The sequence below is a fragment of the Pristis pectinata genome, chromosome 33 (genome assembly GCF_009764475.1).
Source record: "Pristis pectinata isolate sPriPec2 chromosome 33, sPriPec2.1.pri, whole genome shotgun sequence".
Taxonomy (NCBI): Eukaryota; Metazoa; Chordata; class Chondrichthyes; order Rhinopristiformes; family Pristidae; genus Pristis; species Pristis pectinata.
In genome coordinates, this window is record NC_067437.1 from 16,631,390 (window position 1) to 16,652,839 (window position 21,450).

A 21,450-nucleotide genomic window follows, 5' to 3' on the forward strand; every position below is an offset into this window, starting at 1 on the left:
AGGCAGCTGCACTACCTACAGTGCCATTGTGCTGGTGCCAGGGTGCCAACCAGGCAGGCTGCTTTGTCCTTGGTGGGATCAAGCTGCTTGTTGGAGATGCACTCATCCGGGCAGGTGGAGAGTGTTCTACCAAACTCTGGTCACTGACGAAGCACCAGGACACCGCCCTGAGGCACTCCTGCAGGGATGTCCTGAGGCTGAGGTGATTGACCTCCAACATTCTCCTTTATGCAGAGCACAATGCCAACCCTTTGATGCCCGTTGATCTCGGTTTTACCAGGGTTCCTTGATGCCTTACTCGGCCAAGAGTTGAGTTGATGTGAAGGGTAATCACTCACACCTCTTGAATTCAGCTCTTTGGACCACGGCTGAGACGAGGTCTGGAGCACGGTCCTGGTGAAATCAATCTCAGCATCGACGAGCAGGTTATTAGTGAGTGCAGCCTGTTAGTGCCATCGATGAAGGCTTCCATCACTTTGCTGATGTCTGGGAGGAGTGGTTGAGCAGTAGTTGACGGGATTGGACTTGTCCTGCTTTCTAAGACTGTGTGGATAGGTGTGTGTGTGGTGAAACAGCCCGACTGGAGCAGAGCCCTCAGCCTCCTCCCATTAACTATACAACTGTCCACCCCCACACACGTCTGGATGCAGGAAGACTGCAGAGCTTCATTCTAATCCACTGCTTGGATTGCTCCCTTCTGTCTACTGCACGCTGATTTTGCTGCAGAGTACAGCTCTACAACTGTACTGCAGCTGCCCTACACTGACACCTCACTATTACTGTGTGCGCCTCCTCCCACTTCCCAAAGTTGTACGAGTTGGTAGGTAGGTAACTGCTGCTCCTGAGTGAGGTGGGCGTTGATGGAATTGTGCGGCAGCTAAGATGGGTTAGGGTGGAATTAGTGTAACGACAGGTAGTAGTTGTGCTGTGTGTCTGACTATTCTGGGAGCGCCTGGTGCTGTTGCCAGCTCACCTTTCTGCATCTGCCGTTGGACCAGGGTGGCTCCCCTGATGTGACCATAACAGCGGAGAGAGGTTCCTGCCGGACTGAGGTTACACGTCGTGCTGGTGTACGTTTCTGCTGTCGTTGATGGTCCGCAGCACTCCGTTGATGCCCAGTTTTGAGGTGCCAGATCAGCTCTATCCCATTTATCACAGCGCAGTGCCGGATAAGAGGAGGGAAGTCAAAGGATACCATCCAGAACCCAAAAATACAGCCAGCGTGGATTTCAATGGGAGGTCCTGCCTCAATGAACTCTCTGTCCTGGCATGGACTGGTGGCAGAAGTAGCCTGTTCCTCTGCTGTACAAGATCTGCTTTTCATTCCCAGGGTTTTTTTAAAGCCAGATTTAAATTCTCAACCAGTCCAAGGTGGGAGCACCTCGGTCACATGGTCAGAAGTGCACACAGGGTGGATGTGTTCAAAGGATGGGGGATTTATCCCACGACAACCACAATCTCACACTAGCTCCTGCAGAAGCCTGGGCAAACCACACTGTCCGCACACCCGTCACTAAATGAAGGGAAACCGGGGTGTGTGGGTGGGGGGGAAATGAAGGGGCCCAACGTACTCCCCCTCCCATGGCTGTCACTCTTCTAGCTATCGCTTCACTCCCCCCAACCATCTCCCCCTCACGCCCCTGGGGAATATCAGCCCAGGGCCCAGCATCCTCCCACCCACAGACCGTGGAATCACGGGATCCCCTCACATCACAGCGACATAAAGAGTCGTTTCTACGGTTGATTGAAGAGGCCGGCTTGAAGGCAGAAAAAGGGAGCAGGGATCCCAGGAGAGAACGGTGGGACGTCACCCCTCCCACAGCCTGCTGAGAAGGAACTTCAGACACAGGGAGACACAGGAGACGGCAGATGCTGGAACCTGGAGCAACACACAATCTGCTGGAGGAACCCAGCAGGTCAGGCAGCATCAGTGGAGGGAGATGGACAGTTGATGTTTTGGGTCGAGACCCTTCACGTGGACAAAGGTCTCGACAGGTGTTGCCTGACCCGCCGAGTTCCTCCAGCTTCTTGTGTGTTGCTTCAGAGCACAAGGAGCGGATACAGGAGCAACACACAATCTGCTGGTGAAACTCAGCGGGTCAAGCAGCATCTGTGGGGGAGGGAGGAACTGATGATGTTTCAGGTCGAAAGCCTGCATCAGGTCCTTTTCTCCCCCCCCCACAGATGCTGTTCTACCCCCTGAGCTCCTCCAGCAGATTGTCTGTTGCTCCAGATTTCAGCATCTGCAGTCTCTTGTGTCTCCGAGTGGATACAAGACACAGTTCCAGCACCCTGGGGAACCCTCTCCCCATGGAGAATCACTGTTGGCACAGGTGAGCAGAGAGACAGTGAAAGGGGCAGGAGTCCTCGATGCCCCCATCATCCATGGAGACAGTCACACTTCCTGCTGCAAACTCAGGAAGGGTTGCCAATTGCCATAGAGCAATACAGCACGGATACAGGCCCTTCGGCCCAACCAGTCCATGCCGACCATGGTGCCCACCCGGCTAGTCCCAATTTCCTGCGTTTGGCCCATATCCCTCCAAGCCCCACCCCTCCATGTACCTATCCAAGTGATACCTTTGTACCTGCCTCACCCACTTTCTCTGGCAGCTCGTTCCATATACTCACCACCCTCTGGGTGAAGAAGTTGCCCCTCAGGTCCCTTTTAATAAATCTTTCCCCTCTCACCCTAAATCTCTGCCCCCTAGTTTTGGACTCCCTTACCCTGGGGAAAAGACTGTTACTGTCCACCTTATCTATGCCTTTCATAATTTTAAACACTTCTGCAAGTTCACCCGTCATTCTCCTACGTTCCAAGGAATAAAGACCCAGCCTGGCCAACCTCTCCCTATAACTCAGGCCCTCTAGTCCTGGCAACAGCCTCGTAAATCTTCTCTGCGCTCTTTCCAGTTTAACCTCGTCTTTCCTACAACAGGGTGACCAAAACTGTACACAGTGCTCCAAGTGTGGCCTCACCAAGAACTTATACAACTGCAACATAACAAAATCAAACAAGATTGTTACAGTCTCTCCGTTAACTTGCCCCACTGGTACCAGAGCCCTGGGCGTGTTACACCTGGCACATCACCAACCAGAACAGGATGGTCTACATAAAGACAGCAGCCGGAAACGCCTTCACAAAGAACCGCAAAGAGTTTGATGAAGGACCTTCGACCTAAAATGTTAACTGTTTCTCTTTCCACATATGGTGAGTGTAGTTTCTGTTTTATCACAAAGAACTACCCACACAGCTCGAGAGTACTTGTGAAGCATTGCCACTGTTGGAACTTGGGAAGCGCAACATTTAAGCAACTCATCACGAGGTACGACAAACATCAGTGACCAGGCAATCTGTTGCTGAGTGTTGTCAGGTACCACACCAGGGCACCCTCCTCTCCTCTGAATTCCACCACAGAATCTTTCACAGCCATTCAAGTGGCTGGAAGTGCCTCAGTTTAACATCTTAGCTGAAAGTCAGTCATACAGCACAGAAACTGGCCCTTCAGCCCAACACACCTATTCTCTCAGTCACATACCCATCTATACTAGCCGACGGTCCATGGCTTTCTATGCCTTGGCGATTCAAGTGTTCGTCTACTACTTCTTACACATGGTGAGTCTCTGCCTCCACCATTCCCCGACTGCAACCCTTCTCTGGGTGAAAACATTTGCTGCTCAGCCCCTCTCTGAACCTCCTTATTCTAAACCTATGCCCTGAACTGTGTTCAGTTCTGGTCACCTCATTATAGGGTATTGAGTTCAAGAGCCGCGAGATGACGTTGCAGATCTATAGAACTCTGGTTAGATCACACTTGGAGTATTGTGTTCAGTTCTGGTTGCCTCATTATAGGAAGGATGTGGAAGCTTTAGAGAGGGTGCAGAGGAGATTTACCAGGATGCTGCCTGGATTGGAGAGCATGTCTTACGAGGATAGGTTGAGTGAGCTAGGGCTTTTCTCTTTGGAGAGGAGGAGGATGAGAGGTGACTTGATAGAGGTGTACAAGATGATAAGAGGCATAGATCGAGTGGACAGTCAGAGACTTTTTCCCAGGGCGACAATGGCTAACACGAGGGGACATAATTTTAAGGTGATTGGAGGAAGGTATAAGGGGGATGTCAGGGGTAAGTTTTTTTTTACAGAGTGGTGGGTGCATGGAACGCACTGCCGGCTGAGGTTGTGGGGGCAGATACATTAGGGACATTTAAGAGACTCTTAGATGGACACATGAATGATAGAGAAATGGAGGGCTATGTGGGAGGGAAGTGTTAGATAGATCTTAGAGCAGGATAAAATGTCGGCACAACATTGTAGGCCGAAGGGCCTGTACTGTGCTGTAGTGTTCTATGTTCCAAACACCTCTGCCATGGGAGAATGTTTCTTACTCCCTGCCCTTTCTATCCCCTCATAACTTCGTAGCCAGTTTCTCCATGACAGATGGGACATCTCTCTGACCGAAGTGTCCCCCTCAGGACTGTGGACTCAGACCCCGGAAAGCCATCGCAACTCTCGAGCACCTTGCGGTCTCCGGGACAAGAGTGCCAGAGGTACAACCAGAGTGATGCCCCACCACAAAAGAAGGTTCACGCAATCTCAAGGGTACTGATGTCACCTCCATATTTAATAAATAGTTTGAACGGAGCCCAGGACCCATGCAGGGACGTTCCCGAGCAGCGGACAGTACCGGGACGGGAGGGTGGGGGGCGTCAGATGCCTCGGCCAGATGGAGCCATCATCTCCTGTAGGACCAGGTGCAGCAGGTGGTTCTGTTCCGGGGTCAGCAGTGGCCTGAAGGAAGATGGCAAGGTTAACATGACCCAACGCACACCCAGAGCCACCACCCCACCCGAGGGAGCCCTTTGCCCCTCCTCCAAGGGAGCCCCGGCGCCCCAATCCAGAAGCCCTGGAGCACCCCTTCATCAGCGGGGAGGGTCTTCCATCTCCCCTGTCCCATCACCAAATCCTCTCCACCCACTCACGACCCCAACTGAGCCTGCCCACCACCCCCAGCCCTTCCCCTGCCCTCCCACAGGGGCACCTGTGACACCCAGTGCTGCAACTGTCCCGTTTCCTGGACTATTCCCAACCCCCTTGTGTCAGAGGACTGAGAACTGCCCCTCCCCACCAGGATTTCACACAATTTACCACTCGGAAGGAGGCCATTCAGCCCGGCGGGTTGGTACCATTAGAAAGAACCTGATCCCACCTCCCAGCACTGGGTCCTATCCCCTGCAGGAGCAAGTCCATGCCCATGGACGGTTTAACGTGCTGCGGGTTTCTACCTCTAGCACCAGTGAGTGAAAACATTTCCTCATCTCCCCTCTAAACCTTCCACCAGTCCCTTTACACCTCTGCACCCCCTCCCTGATTGTTGACCCCTCTGCTGAGGGAAGTAGGTCCTGCCTGTGTATCTGGGTCCCTCACAATTTTATACTCAGTCGTCTCCCCCTAGCTTCCTCTGTTCCAAAGGAAATACCACCAGCCCATCCAACCTTCATAGGTAAACCTTTCCAGTCCTGGCAACGTCCCCACGAAGCCCCTCTGGACTCAGTGCAATCGCACCTCCCCTGCGTACGGTGAGCAGACCGGGACGTCACCACTGCGAACCAGACTGTGGAGTGGCAGTGAGCTCCGTGACAGGTTCGAGGAGGGGAAGGGGAGGAAGAAAGCAGCAATGCTGAATGGTTGCAGGTAAGATCAGTGGACTTCACCCAGTGCAGCAGCACCACAGGACACAGCACAGAAACAGGCCCTTCAGCCCACCTAGTCCATACTGACCATCAGCCACCCACTTACACTAATCCCATTTTATTCTCCCCACATTCCCAACAACTCCCCCCAGATTCCACCACTCACCTACACACTGGGGGTAATTTACAGTGGCCAATTAACCTACCAACCCACACAAGGAGGAAACCGGAACACCCGGGGGAAACCCACGTGGTCACAGGGAGAACGTGCAAACTCCACACAGCGCCGGAGGTCAGGATTGAACCCGGGTCTCTGGGGCTGTGAGGCAGCACCACTGTGCTGCCCTAAATGACAAGAGAGGTCAAATTATTGACAGATATCAGTTCCTGAAAAAAAAATACAAGAGGCCACTCAGCCCCTCAAGCACGTTCAGCCTTGATCAGAGTGGCCGGTCCCTTCACACTCCAGAGGAGCAACCTTATTCTCGAATGCTCCAGCTGACCCACCAGTGCCAACTGTCTTGAGGGAGTTGGGACAGGGGATGGGGGGGAAGGAGTTCCAAGTTTCTATTACCCTTTGTAAGGAAATACCTTCCTGCACAGCCTGATTTTAAGCCGTCTGCTCCCAGTTCCACCACTCCCAAGAGACAGCCCAGTGGGCTGAGCTGCACAGATTGCAGACTCCGGAGTTTCGATCCTGGGCTCTGCTCATCCAGCTGTCCTGGAAAATCAGCCTCTGTACCCCAGATCAGAGTGGGACACTTGTGTATCACAGCGGCCGGTGTGAATGGGTGTGGGCAGGTTGAGGCTCCACTGTGTTGTCCCTCAGTGGGACAGCTCACTATTCCTTGCTGTGAGCTGTGGGTGTGAACAGAGGTGCTGGAGGGTGACGGTTCTGTGGCTGGGTGGTGGGGCGGTGGGGCGGTGGGGGGGGGGGGGGGGGGGGTGGGTGCAGACTGCCCGATCCTCACCAAAGCTCCACCTGAAGAACCTTCAGTGACTCCAGATCCTTCTCCTGGCACGCCATCTGTGGGAAGAGCACAACAAAACCTCGTTACAGACCTTGACATGCACGCGCGCACACACACACACACACGACCAACCCACAAACACTCACAATCTACCCTCACACACACGGCCAACCCTCACTCACACACACACAACCAACCCTCACACACGACCAACCCTCACACACACAAAGAGCCAACCCTGACACACACACACAGAGCCAACCCTCACACACACACACACAACCAACCCTCACACACGACCAACCTTCACACACACAAACAGCCAACCCACACACACAGAGCCAACCCTCACACACACACACACACAGAGCCAACCCTCACACACACACACACGCAGAGCCAACCCTCACACACACACAACCAACCCTCACACACGACCAACCCTCACACACACAAACAGCCAACCCACACACAGAGCCAACCCTCACACACACACACACACACACACACAGAGCCAACCCTGACAAACACACAACTGGCGAAAGCCCACCTCATGTATACGCAACCATGCATCCATCTGTCTCCTTCCTTCACCAACACAGCCCCTGCTTGTCCCTCGCACACACCCACGTCCCGCCCATGCACACACCCAAGTCGCCGTCGCACCCCCACCCACATCCCGCCCACACACGGGGTGCTGAGCTTCCCTGCCCACACCCACCCACCATTTCTCCATCACAACAATCGTTGCCTCACAACACTACCCCCCATTAATCTGGTTCAGTTCACCCGGTACCGGACAGCGGGAAGGCGCTGTGCTCACCACCACCGACTGCAGCAATAGGAACACGTTCTCGGGGAGGTTGTTCACTGCAAGCAAAGAGCAGGTCGATCAGAAACATTCCCGTACTGGCAAAGGGGAGAAGGGAGGGGTGAAAACAAGGGAGGCAGCAAGAGGGGAAGAGGAACGGGCAAGGGCAGGCCCATGCTGCCACCGTCTCACAGCTCCAGGGACCCAGGTTCAATCCTCACCCCGGGTGCTGTCTGTGTGGAGTTTGCACGTTCTCCCTATGACTGCGTTGGGCTTTTCCCCCCAGGTGCTCCGGTTTCCTCCCATATCCCAAAAATATATGGATAGGTAAGCTAACTGGGCCACAGTACACTGCCCCGGGTGTGTAGGTGAGTGGTAGAATCTGGCGGAGGTTTGAGAATATGGGGGGGGGAGAAGTTACAGGGAAGGTTATTGGGGTATGGGATTGCTCTGTGAACTGGCATGGACTCAATGGGCCGGAATGGCTTCCTTCGAGTAGTAAGGAACAGGGTTGGGAAGGAGCCAGTACCTTGGCTGTGGCTGTCGAACGATTCCCAGTCGTATTTCTCCAGAGTCTGAGCGTGCTCAGGCAGCAGCTTCTGTGGCGGGGGCTGAGAGAAGGAGACAAGGTGTCGACGAGCAGTTCCATTAACTTTCCCAGCAGCACCCACCCACCGGTACAGATTCATCACCGGACCCTCGCTCGGTGCACACAATGTACGTCCCCTCCCATGAAGATAAAAAGCATGCCAGCTTTACCAGTTCACTATTTTCTGTCACTGTTTCTCATACTTCCCCAGCTAAGTGACCGCTGTTACTTTCACCACAATCCTTCTTTCACTGTACACACGGAAACGTTCACAACTGGTTTTGTGTCTCCTGCTGGCCTTGCCTCCTGTTCTGTTTTCCCCACCGGCTTCTCGGTCATGCTTCACTGAACAAAATCCTGCCAGTTGTCCAGGTCTTACATTATAAGCCTCTTCCCTTTAATTTAATACAACTTCTTATGTTTCATTAGGCTCAATTGGACCACTTTCCTATTGGGATTATAATCCTCATGGAAACCTGTCCTCGTACGTTACGACATTTCATTAAATGTTTTTTAATTACCATATCCTTTAATCTGGTTTCCGAACCTACCTCTCAAAATGATGCAGTCTGCTTTATTTATATCAAAAGACTCCCTTATTTGGTTCCATGCTCCCACCTTCCATTCCTATCGGATTTCACCACCTGCAGCCCTTTGTCACCTCTGCCTCTCACCTCACAGCCTCTGATGTTATTCGCGCACTCTCCCCTCCTCCTTCTGCCCATCACCCACCCCCCCCCCCCCCACCTGGATCCACCTATCACCTGCCAGCTCTTGTTCCATCCCTTTCCCCCACCACCTCTTTATACTGGCCACCTCCCCTCTATCTTTCAGTCCAGATGAAGGGTTTCCACCTGAAACATCCCACGACCTATTTGTCCCACTACTGTCTGGCAAGCGATACTGGAGCATCTGGGCCAAAACTACTAGACTGAACAACAGGGTTTTCCCCCCAGGCTGTCAGACTCCTGAATACCGTGGAGGCAGTCTCAGACAAACGCCATGTTAAAAGCCCTGGTTTGCACAACGGCGTATAAGAACTTTGGCTGCTACTGAACATGTTTATACACTTAGTGCAACACACTGAGTTCTGTATTTTCTTCGTCCAACTCAGTTTTGCACTAACCCTGCACTAATTTAGTATCCTGTATATACCATTTTTTTGCATTATTTGTGCTTGCAAGGTTTCTGCATTTATTGTACGTCCTCTGTTGTGTGAGTCTGGGGGAAATGACATTTCATTCCTCCGTGTTTTACAGCATAGGGGTGACTGACAATAAGGTATAACTTAAACTTGACCATCTATTTCCCCCCACAGATGCTGCCTGACCCACTGAGTTCCTCCATCAGATTGTGTGTTGCTCCAAATTCCAGTATCTGCAGTCTCCTGTGTCTCTGTCTTTATATCAAAGTCTATGGTTTTGAATGTAACTAGGGTTTCGATGCTAAGGAAGTGAGGAGCAAAGTGACAATGAGAGTCTCAGACTGAATCTGGAAGATGGGACAGAGTTGATGGCCCAAGCTACAGTGTGAATTAAGGAGGGTGGGGCAGGCTGTGGTGAAGGCTCTTGCTGTAGTCATGAGGTTTGGAAAGTGCAAGCTGCACTGCAGGAGGGTGGCAGTCAGTGTGCGAGTTTATGGCAGTTTGCTGCACTCACCTGGAGCAGCATGAGTAGCAGGACCCGCGACACCTCACACCTTGCAATGACATCCACAAACGCGCCTGGAAAAGTGAACAGAATGAATTCTTTGGCACCTGACCCCGAGTGAAAGTGAAGTTCAGTGATGCTGCAGTGAAATGGTTCAAAAATTAACGTGGTCTTTGTGGGAGAAGATGTTATTGCTCTTGCTCAGCCCCACATTAAAAGTGACAGCCCATCATCAAGTTACTAGGATTCTTTTGCTGTAGGTCGAGGCAGCAATAGGAGCCACAGCCGCTGGACGCGCGACATATGGGATGGCCTGTCCTGGGCCCAGCACATAGATGCAATCACAAGGAAAGCGCGCCAGCATCTTTACTTTATTAGGAGGTTAAGGAGGTTCGGCTTGTTACCAAACACTCCAGCAAACCTCTGCAGATGTACTGTTGAAAGTGTCCTGACTGGGTGCATCATGGTCTGGTACAGTAATTCGAATGCACAGGAATGCAAGCAGCTGCAGAGAATAGTGGACTCAGCCCAATACATCACGGGCACATCACTCCCCACCATTGATAGTATCCACAGGAGGCGCCGTCTCAGGAAGGCAACATCCATCATCAAAGATCCCCACCAACTGGGCCATGCCATCTTCTCGCAGCTACCATTGGGCAGGACGTACAGAAGCCTGAAGTCCCACACCTCCAGGTTCAAGCACAGCTACTTCCCTTTAACCATTCAATTCTTGAACCAACCGGCACAACCTGAATCACTGCAGTTCAGCACCACTTTGCACTAAAATGGGCTTGTATTTTTTTTGTTCTAAATTGTGTTCTTTCTTGTAAAAATTGTGTATAATTTATGTTTAATTTATATTTTTCTTGTGAATGCTGCTTATCTGATGCTGTGTGCCTGTGGTGCTGCTGCAAGTTTTTCATTGCACCTGAGATTACATGTACATGCATATGACAGTAAACTCAACTTTGACTGGGTCACATGAACTGGCAAAGTGGCTGCATGGTGTTGCACCTATATCAAGAGGTACGTCCTCTGAGAGGTAAGAGAACATAGAATATAGAACATTACAGCACAGTACAGGCCCTTCGGCCCACAATGTTGTGCCGACATTTTATCCTGCTCTATCTAACCCTTCCCTCCCACATAGCCTTCCATTTCTCTATTATTCATGTGTCTATCTGAGAGTCTCTTAAATGTCCCTAATGTATTTGCCCCCACAACCTCTGCTGGCAGTGCGTTCGACACACCCACCACTCTCTGTGTAAAAAAACTTACCCCTGACATCCCCCTTATACTTTCCTCCAATCACCTTAAAATTATGTCCCCTCGTGTTAGCCATTGTCGCCCTGGGAAAAAGTCTCTGACTCGATCTATGCCTTTTATCATCTTGTACACCTCTATCAAGTCACCTCTCATCCTCCTTCTCTCCAAAGAGAAAAGCCATAGCTCACTCAACCTATCCTCATAAGACATGCTCTCCAATCCAGGCAACATCCTGGTAAATCTCCTCTGCACCCTCTCTAAAGCTTCCACATCCTTCCTATAATGAGGCGACCAGAACTGAACACAATACTCCAAGTGTGATCTAACCAGAGTTCTACAGAGCTGCAACATTACCCCACGGCTCTTGAACTCAATACACCTTCTTAACAACTCTATGGACCTGCGCGGCAACCTTGAGGGATCTGGCGACGTGGACCCTAAGATCCCTCTGTTCCTCCACACTGCTAATAGAGAAGCATATTTTTACATAGAGCCATTACACCAGTAAATGCTAGACCAGAACCACTGCTACAAACAGAGTCTAGGTGCTGTGCACTAAAAATTTGTTCAAACACTGCTCCATACTTATAATGGCAACTAGCTATGTAAGACATGTCACACTACAATGATAACTTCCTGCCACTGCAGTATTGTCACTGGCAGAAGGCATTACAACGGGTGTAATGTTCCTTCAGCTCCCATTAAAAGATCAACATAATCTTTAAAGAAAAGAACAAATATAAAGACAAGCTACAGATTCTCGGGGGGGGGGGTTATATGAATGACACCCACAGGAATACCGGTACCTGGCACAACCCGCTTCTCACACCCAGTCGCCTCACACTCACCAACAGGGGCGTTGGTCCCTGGCAGCTGTAATCCCTTCTCCTGTGCCATTAGCTGCATTTCTGTGAAGACCGCCAGAGCTCCATCATAATCGCCTGCAAGACATGTAACAGAGAGCAATGAGGCACCGAGTGCCGACAGGGACCTGAGTGACGAGGGCCGGGGCTGTGGAGGGGGAGTGGGGGAATGGGACAAGGGCAACTGTACTCACGGGTTATGATCTTGCAGGAAGCCACCTTGCCCAGCGACAGCAGGCATTCAATGGGCACCTGAGACTGCAGTTCGGCCGCTCGCTGGTAGTACACAGACGCCTCGCCCGGTTTGTTCATCTCCTTCAGTGGGAGAAAGGGGAGAAGTTAATAAACCAAGCAAGTAACTATACACACCGAGTGAGTAACAGGCAGGGTAGTAGGGAGGAGGGTGTGAGTACCGTCACCCACAGACACCGCGACACCTCCCACCGTCACCCACAGACACCGTGACACCTCAGACCGTCACCACAGACACCGCGACACCCACTGTCACCCATGGACACCTCCCACCGTCACCTACGGACACCGCGACACCTCCCACTGTCACCCACAGACACAGCGACACCTCCCACCGTCACCCACAGACACGACACCTCCCATTGTCACCCACGGACACCACGACACCTCCCACCGTCACCCACAGACACCACGACACCTCCCACTGTCACCACAACACTTCCCACCGTCACCCACAGACACTGCGACACCTCCCACCGTCACCCACAGACACCTCCCACTGTCACCCACAGACATCGCGACACCTCCCACCGTCACTTATGGACACTGTGACACCTCCCACTATTGACACTCACCTACACTCCGACATTACCGTCACTCACACCCGCCCACGCTCAATAAGTTTGATACCCATTCCCTACTCTCTCGCCGTTCCCTTGACTCGATTACAGTTGATACATCTGCCAATCTCCATCCTGAGCTCACTGTATGGGGTAGGATATTCCAAGGACTCCCCATCCATGGAGAGCAGAAATTCCACCTGAGACCGAGCCCCCACTTGGATGAAACATCCTCTCAGTATCCACCCATCATTCCCTTGTTTCGGTCAGTTCACCCCTCATTCATCTGAACTCCACGATTATCGGCACCACCTGCCCATCCTCTCTTTATTCCTCAACACCTTTATTCCAGGAATGAACCCAGTGAACCTTCTCAATGCTGAGTACTGGGCAGTGTAAGGTATCGTGTGAGTGACCTGGCAGTGATGGTGTGAATTACGGACAGTGTTGGAACTTTGATGAGTGTGAGGCATGGACATGACTGGAGTGTCTGGGGAGTGCCAATGAGGCTGCAGGTGAGTGAGTAATAGGTCGTGTCGGAGAGACCGTACGTTTGGTAGTCAAAGGGTTAAAAACCATCCAGAACAGAAAAATGGAGAATGTTTTCAATTTGAACAAACATTTGGAGGTTGCCACACAGGAATATGAGATCAATGGTCTGTGAAGTTCTCTGAAAACACTGAGAAAATATAAGGAGGCATTGAAAGAGTGAATCTGGATATTGATTAGTTGATCACAGAATTATGACTCAGTTTGTTCTGAGAAGCCACAGGTGGCAACTAAGCTGTGGAATTTCCACAACTATAGCCTGAAACATCCTCCATGAGATTAAGGAACAGTGCTGTGATGTAACATTCCCTCTTCCTCATTAGCCCCATTGGAGAGTTGCCTGGACCTGCCGGGGCTCAAGGTTCCGGAGGTCTAATTGACTGAAAGCAGCACGACAGAAGCCACTGCTGGGAAGAAATGGCCGCACTCTGAAACATCTCCCATGGTATCCAAGACCTGAACAGGCAGAGGAGCTGGTTGTTGCCATGGTAATAAGAGATAACAAGAGGCCTAGCTTAAGACAATGGGAAAACTTGGTCATGGGAGCCACGTGGGGAGAACAATTCCACTGATTGCCTCACTACCAATAACTACTGTTCCACAACTAGTGCCGTGGAAGATGGAAGCGCTCCTGTATCAACCGCCTGTCCATCTGCAATGGGCCTAGGTGGTCAAAACAGATCAGACCTGGACTATCAACGTGGTACTGGTTCACGGGAGGAGAAGCAACACTGGGGAGATATGTCTTGGGAGCAGGATTTAATTCCTTACTGAACCTTGCAACAGCACAGAAACCAGGATCGCAGTGAGAAAATAGGACCAACACTCAAAGGAGGAACCCTGGATCTGGGACTCCTGACGCCCAACAGCCTGATGCCTTGTGCCTTGACAGGTGTGGGACGGCGCAGGTCTGCATCCTTCTATGCCTTGCTTATTCAAGCGCCTGTATAAATGTCCCTGAAACACAGGAACTGTATCTGATTTCACCATCTCCTCTGGCAGCAGGTTCCAGAGATCAACCACCTCTCTCCTCAGATCCAATTGTGAGTGCTTGTCCTTTGGTTTTTTTGCAATTAAGAGTTTGAAGAAAGCCAAGAATATCTTTCACGAGTTGTCAGTGGTGTGTCTACAGCACAAAATCAGGAACAAGAGGAATGGGTGCGTTCTTACCTTCAAAGCGTTTCCCAGCTCCAAGCATAGACTGGCTGCCATGACAGGCTGATTCAACTCAATGTAGACCTGTGAGAGCAAGCGACGGAGAGTGACTAGCACTGTCATTTGAGGTCACGTTTTGTGCTCTTTTGCCTATATTTGGCATTGCTCCATCCAGTGGGTAATCATCCAGTGTCACTGGAGCGTTACCCAGGTGTAAGCCAAGTTGAAGGGGGAAGTGACGCAGCCCACGTGTCTGTACAGCCCTGCCTGATGGGACAGAAACCAAATCTGGTGCTGCCCTAGTCCAGGTGCGTCTGAGGTCTCATCCTGGAGCCTACTGACTAGTTTCCCCGACCTGGTCATTATCCAGGTGATACCGAGTCAGGTCAGACCAGGACTGACGGCAGGGCGAGGGCAGTGTGTGACGCCTTGTTCCCACACGGATTTGGCACTGCCTGGGGAATTGCAAGTGATACACGTTGGTGTCTGCTGCAGGCCAGAGGAGGACTTAGTTCTGACACCGAGTACCCAGGACCAGTGACCATCCCGTGCCATATATTCCACCAGTTCAGTTTCCACACCCCAACCCCTGAGGTCCCAGCTGTCCAGCAGGAGGCACTCCCGCCTCCGAATCAGAATGTTTGCGACCCACTGCAGACAGCTGAGTGCAACAGTCTCATCTATTGCTCCAGTGCTTACGTGTGAGGCTTTGCCTCCTATGGACAGCAAGGATACTTGTGGTGCTGCTTTGAAGAGCTGGGAGTTATCCAGTGCCGGACATTTACCCAACCAGCAACACCTGAAGCTGGGTGATCCCGATGGAACATGTGGAATCTTGCTGTGCACAGGCTGGCTCCACGTTTCCCGTGCTGGTCTGGGGCGTCACTAGGCTGCGAGAGGCCCCTCCCGTCTCACCTTTATGGCGAAGCTGTAACAGTTGGTGGCGGCCTGCAGGTGTTCCTCAAAGCCGGGACACCGGAGCTTCTGCATCTCCTTCTCGGCCTGCAGGAAGAGGCGGGCTGCGTCGGTCAGGGCCAGGGCCTCCCCAGGGGCATTGAACAGCGTCTGCTCACACCTGACGGCAGGCCAGAGAACAGTGGCAGTGAGGGCAGTGTTCCAGCTTCACCACAGGGAAAGGGATGGGGGGGTGGGGTGGGGTGGGGAGGATGGGGTGGTAACGTGGGGGGGTGGGGTGGGGAGGATGGGGTGGTAACGTGGGGGGGTGGGGTGGGGAGGATGGGGTGGTAACGTGGGGGGGTGGGGTGGGGAGGATGGGGTGGTAACGTGGGGGGGTGGGGTGGGGAGGATGGGGTGGGGGGTTGGGGTGAGGGGGATGGGGTGGGGGGTGGGGATGGTGTTTAGAAAGAAGAGGGTGCACGAGAGGACCTGGGTGAATCAGGAGGAGAAGGGCCGTCACTCTCTCCACCCCTCCCTCCCTCCCCCCCCCACCCGGCTCCATCTGCCCACCAACCCCTCCTCAGCTGGATCCACCTATCGCTGGCCAGCTCCTACCTCGCCACACCCTTCAGTCCAGACGCAGGGTCTGGCCCAAACCGTCGACCATCCCTCTGCCCCCACAGATGCTGCCCAGCCCACTGAGTTCCTGCAGGTTGTTGCTTGCTGAGCCCAGGGTTTCCCTGGTGGCCAGCATCCTCAACAAGGGGGACCCTTGCAGGAGAGTGGGGGTGGGTAGGGGGAGAATGGGTCGAGATGTCCGGAGCTCCCCAGTAACCAGGACGGCACAATGGTACAAGCACTGACCTCAGGTGATGTCTGTGCAAGTTCGCGCTTTCTCCCTTGGGTTTCTTCCCACACCCCACGGGGTGCGGGTTGGCCGATTAACTGGCCGCTGAAAACTGTCCTGAGGTGGAAGGGGAGTGGATGAGAACGTGGGGAGAATAAAAAATGGAATTAATGTGGGATTAGTGTAAGTGGGTCACTGACAGTCGGCCTGGACTTGGTGGGCCGAAGGGCTTCTTTCCGTGCTGTACCACTCCATGGTAGGAGGGAGTCCTGCTCCAACCCTGCCCCCTGACCCGGCCGATAGTGCTTTGCTCGAGTGATTACAAACCACAGTATCCCCTCACTGGGAGCGTGTAACACGCAGGGAAGTGGGGAAATGGTTAAAGTGCCACAGGCAGGACAGGGAGCCCCAGGAGGGTGGGGCAGTGTGGTAGTGATAAAGTCAGCCCTGGCACAGAGAGAGCTGGGGCAGGGGCGGGACAGGGTTGAGACAGAGAGTAGACAGCCCAGGCAACGTGAATGTGGAAGGTGGAGAGAAGAAACAAAGAAGAGTCATAGAGCCCTTCGGCCCATCTAGTCCATGCCGACCTGATCTTCCGTCTAGTCCCATCTACCTGCACCCGGACCATATCCCTCCAAACCCCTCCCATCCATGTACCTATCCAAACCTCTCGAGTTACAATTGACCAGCATCCACCACTTCCGCTGGCAGCTCGTTCCACACTCGCACCATCCTCTGAGTGAAGTTTCCCCTCAGATTCCCCTTTCACCCTAAAGCTATGACCTCTAGTTCTAGTCTCACCCAACCTGAGGGGAAAAAGCCTGCATGCATTCACCCTGTCTATACCCCTCATAATCTTGTATACCTCCATAAGATCTCCCCTCATTCTCCTGCGCACCAGGGAATAAAGTCCTGACCTATTCAACCTTTCCTATATAACTCAAGTCCCGGCAACATCCTTGTAAATTAACTCTGCACCCTTTCAAGCTTATTGATACCTTTGCTGTATAACATCCCAACTCCAGTACTCAATGCCCTGATTTATGAAGACCAAAGCACCAAAAGCTCTCTTTGCAACTGTATCTTCCTGTGACACCACTTTCAAGGAACTATGGACTGTATTCCCAGGTCCCTTTGTTCTACCGCACACCTCAGAGCCCCACCATTCACTGTGTAAGTCTTACCCTGGTTTGTCCTCCCAAGGTGCATCACCTCACACTTGTCGGCATTAAATTCCATAGGAAATGAGTTGGGGGAATATCCTTCCCCAGGGGAGAGAGTGGGGACAGGAAGGTCGGAGGTGGGTGAGGAGAAACCCAGCCCTGGGAAGATACCAGTAGTCACTCGCGGTTCATCCACATGCAGACCAGCAGACCACCCTGCTGCAACCCCCTGAGCTGGCTGACACAACCCCACCAGCACCAGGCAGTGCAGACGGGGAAGTTATGAGGGGACCATGTCTGAAGTGCAACCTTCCTACCGTGCCACAGCCAGGTTACAGAAGCCTGCGTACTGCAGGCACTCCTCCTGCTTCAACTCTTTGGCCAGCTGACCTGCAACACAATGCATTCAAATCAGTGGGTTTCACACATCAGCTAACACACTGCCCTTAGAAACCAAGGCCAGGCCCGTTTAGTAACCGTGATCACCAGTCAACAAAGTTGGTTACTTCAAGGCCAAGCTAGTGCTTTATTGTTTCAAAGAAAATCTAAGGAATAGTCACACACTTATTCCCTCAAATATCCAAACCTCTCAGGTTAAATATTATTAACGCTCAAATTCCTTTATTATTTTAAAAGGTGTGTAAAAATGAACAAGACTGAATGTTACCAAACATTGTACCCTTTAGAGTGAAGATCTGCACCATGGTGTTAACGTTCTTCCTGCTCTTGAGTGCACAATTTTCTCCTCCCCAAGATTAGAGAGTCATAGAGTTCCACAGCATAGGAGCCCCACCATATCTACACCTAAATTCCTCACCCAATGGCCACCCTCTGAACCCTGAGTCGTTCCACTAGAGAGAACGCATCACAGGAAGGCAGCTGTTTCCAGCCCAGAGGTGGACACGCCAATCCGGTTCTTCCTCAGCCTCTTCTGGAATCGAGTGGTCAGTTAATAGGCTCATAGAGTCAGTGAGAGATACAGCTTGGAAACAGGCCCTTTGGCCCATCGCGTTGACCGTCAAGCACCCATTTACTCTAATCGCATTAGTAATCTCCCCACATTCCTTATCACTTACCGAACTGCTCACTTGCTTCTGCCACATTTGGCTTACGCAGGAAGCGCCTGTAAAACCAAACACACAGCAATCAGGAGTTCACCAAATAAACCAGGTGCCCAACTGGAATCTGTAGGCAAGTCTCTGGCATGGGATGTGACTCAGGGATGAGAGCACTGCCTGCAGAACCATGGCAGGAAGGGTGAATTCCACTGGGGAAGGTGGTGAAGGGGGAAAGGAGCGGCATGGTACTAGAGGGGTAAGTGACTAGTGAGATTGGCCAAGAGGAGTGACAGAGATTGGAAGAGATGGGAGGGGCTGCCTTGGTTGGGAAAGAGCAGGTCATGTGGAGGGTGAACACAGGGAGACTGGTGTTAGTTGAGAGGGGCCAGTGGTTTGTGAGATCATTTACCCCCATTTGTACCACGGAGCACAGTGATGCGGCTGGTAGAGCCGCTGCCTCACAGCACCAGTGACCTGGGTTCAATCCTGATCCCCGGTGCTGTGTATGTGGAGTTTGCACGTTATCCCCTGGGTGCTCTGGTTTCATCCCATGGCCCAAAGACGCTCATGATAGTCAACTGGCCACTGGTGTGGGGAGAGTTGATTCGAATGCAGGGAGATCGGTGTAGGTTAGTGCTTGATGGTCAGCATGGACTTGGCGGGCCGAAGGGCCTGTTTCTGTGCTGTGCGAGAGCAGTGAAGGCAGCGCCTGTTCCACAGCCCTGCACCCAGAGCAAGGACACGGCCACAGGGGGCGAGGGGGCGGGGCCCAGGGGAGGGGCGGGCCCGTGCCAAGGGGGGAGGGGCCAGAGCGCAATGAAGGGCGGGGCCAAGGGGAGGGGCGGGGCCGACAAAGGGGTGGGACCGGCAGGGGCAGGGCGGTGCCAAGGGGGGAGGGGCCAGAGCGCAGTGAAGGGCGGGGCGGGGCCGACAAAGGGGCGGGACCGGCAGGGGCGGGGCGGCGCCAAGGGGGGAGGGGCCAGAGCGCAGTGAAGGGCGGGGCCAAGAGGGGGGAAGCAGTCAGGGGCGGGGCCAAGGGGGCGACTAGGGGCGTGGCCAGTCCGGTGAGGGGCGGGGCCAATGGCCCAGCAGAGGGGACGGGACCAGAGGGGCCGCATTCATAAGCCGCCCCCCAACCCGCCGCCGCCTCCGCCTCCACCATCCCTCCAGCTCCCTCCCCGCCGCTCACTTCTTCAGCTTGTTGGACACGGCGCGGTATCGGAGCAGGAAGTCCGCCTCGGCCGCCGCCATCCCGCCCGCCGTCTCCCCGTCTCCATGCGCAGGTTAACGGCCTCCGGCCGGAACCCGAGTGCCAGGGAAAAAAAGTTCCGGAACCCGGCGTTCGGAGAAAGGTTCCGGCAGCAGAGTTGGTTGGAAGAGTCTGGTGGAAGTTTATTTGTTGTGGGAGCATCAGGGTGACGGGAGAGGTGGATGTTGTATTGGGAAGGTGTGGGGTGGGGTTAGGACGCCCTGGACCTGATGACCATGTTGACCATCCCCAGTCAATCCCTCCCTTAACTATCAATAAATCCTGTCCCTTAATTTTTTCTCTAAATGTCCCTACACTGATGTAAGATTCACCAGCCTGTAGTTACCTGGCTTATTCCCGCTGTCCTTCTTGACTAAAGGAACCACTTGTCTAAAACATCTCATCAGACCGTGAGGATTTATTCACTTTTATGTGCGCCATGACATTTAGCACTATGTCTCCATTTAACACATTCTCAGTTTAATCCAAAGCGTCCCATCTGGATACATCACGGCTTGGTACGGCAACTGCCCTGCCCAAGACCACAAGAAATTGCAGAGAATTGTGAACACAGCCCAATCTATCAGGAAAACCAACCTCCCCACCATTGATTCCGTCTACACTTCCCACTGCCTCAGGAAAGCAGCCAACGTAATCTCTTTTCTTGCCTCTCCCATCGGGCAAGGGGAGAAAGTCTGAAGAGCACAAACCGCCAGGCTGAAGGACAGCTTCTATCCCGCTGTAATCAGGCTCTTGAACACTCCTCTCAAAGGCCAAAAGACAAATTCTAGAACTTTTGATCTGCAAATCTAGCTCGTCGTGGCCCTTGCACCATGTTGTCTACCTACACTACACTTTCCCTGTAACTGCAACACTACATTCTGCAATCTGTTTTCTTTTTACTACCTCTATGTACTTCTGTATGGATGGCAAGCAAAACAAAAGCTTTTCACTGTATCTCAGTACATGTGACAATGACAAACCAATCAATGCTAGCATGCTCTAAAATGTCATTTCCCCTCTCAATAAATTCTCCATCTGCCATGTCTTTCTCCTCAGTGAATACAGATGAGAAGTATTCATTTTATTCCCATCTCCTAGTTCCCTGCAAAGATTGCCCTTTGGTCTCTAAAGGGACCCAATCTTCCCCCTGGTTACCCTCTTGCTCCTAATATAAAATGCCTTGGGATTCTCCTTAATCTTGTCTGCAGTTATATTTCAAGGCTCTTTTTGCCCTCCTGAATTATTTTTAAAGTACCCTCTATTAAACTCTCTATATTTCTCAAGAGTCTCTCTCTTTTTCGGTTGTCTACACCTGTTATATGCTTTTTCTCATCAAACCCTCAATATTTGTCATCATCCAGATTCCCTAAAATTGCCATCCTGACCTTTTACCCGCATGGAACTATGCTGCCCTGAACTTTTAACATCTCACTGTTAGAAGACTCCCACTTATTGGATATTGTTTTACCTGAAAGCAGCTGCTTCCAATCTACTTTTGCCACTTCCTGTCTTATATTTATTGAAATTAGCCCTCCCCCAATTTAGGATCTTAATTTTCAGACCATCCTTGTTCCTCTCTATAACAACTTGAAACTTACAGAATTATGATCGCTGTTCCCAAAATGCTCCCCTACTGACACTTCCATCACTTGTCCAGCCGCATTCCCCATGATCCCGTTCAGTCTAGTAGGACTGTTTACATATTTTGGCTCAAAAGTCTCTCCTGGATGAACCTTACGAATTCCACTCCACATAAACCCATTGCACTAAGACACTCCCAGTCAGTATTGGGAAATGCCCCACTCCTCTAACTCTATGGTTCTTGTGCCTCTCTGTGATCTGTCTGCATTTCTCCAGGTGACTGGAGAGAGAGG

The 21,450-nt window shown here is 52.2% G+C and overlaps 1 protein-coding gene across 3 annotated transcripts; it reads right to left on the bottom strand.

The window, feature by feature from the left end:
• Positions 1 to 4,601: 4,601 nt before the first annotated feature.
• f8a (coagulation factor VIII associated) lies at positions 4,602 to 19,621 on the bottom strand. 3 transcript variants are annotated; one of them, XM_052043043.1, is made up of 12 exons: positions 19,514 to 19,621; positions 18,343 to 18,389; positions 17,584 to 17,656; positions 15,275 to 15,434; positions 14,375 to 14,443; positions 12,038 to 12,158; positions 11,829 to 11,921; positions 9,721 to 9,785; positions 8,003 to 8,084; positions 7,486 to 7,532; positions 6,663 to 6,718; positions 4,602 to 4,789 (listed from the first exon to the last, which is right to left on the bottom strand). In XM_052043043.1, the coding sequence occupies exons 1-12, from the start codon at positions 19,573 to 19,575 to the stop codon at positions 4,708 to 4,710; spliced, it is 957 nt and encodes a 318-aa protein (XP_051899003.1). In that variant the 5' UTR covers positions 19,576 to 19,621; the 3' UTR covers positions 4,602 to 4,707. The 3 variants fall into 3 exon arrangements, with proteins under 3 accessions (XP_051899003.1, XP_051899002.1, XP_051899004.1); XM_052043042.1 differs by having other exon boundaries at positions 7,459 to 7,532; XM_052043044.1 differs by lacking the exon at positions 4,602 to 4,789 and having other exon boundaries at positions 6,659 to 6,718; positions 7,459 to 7,532.
• Positions 19,622 to 21,450: the final 1,829 nt, after the last annotated feature.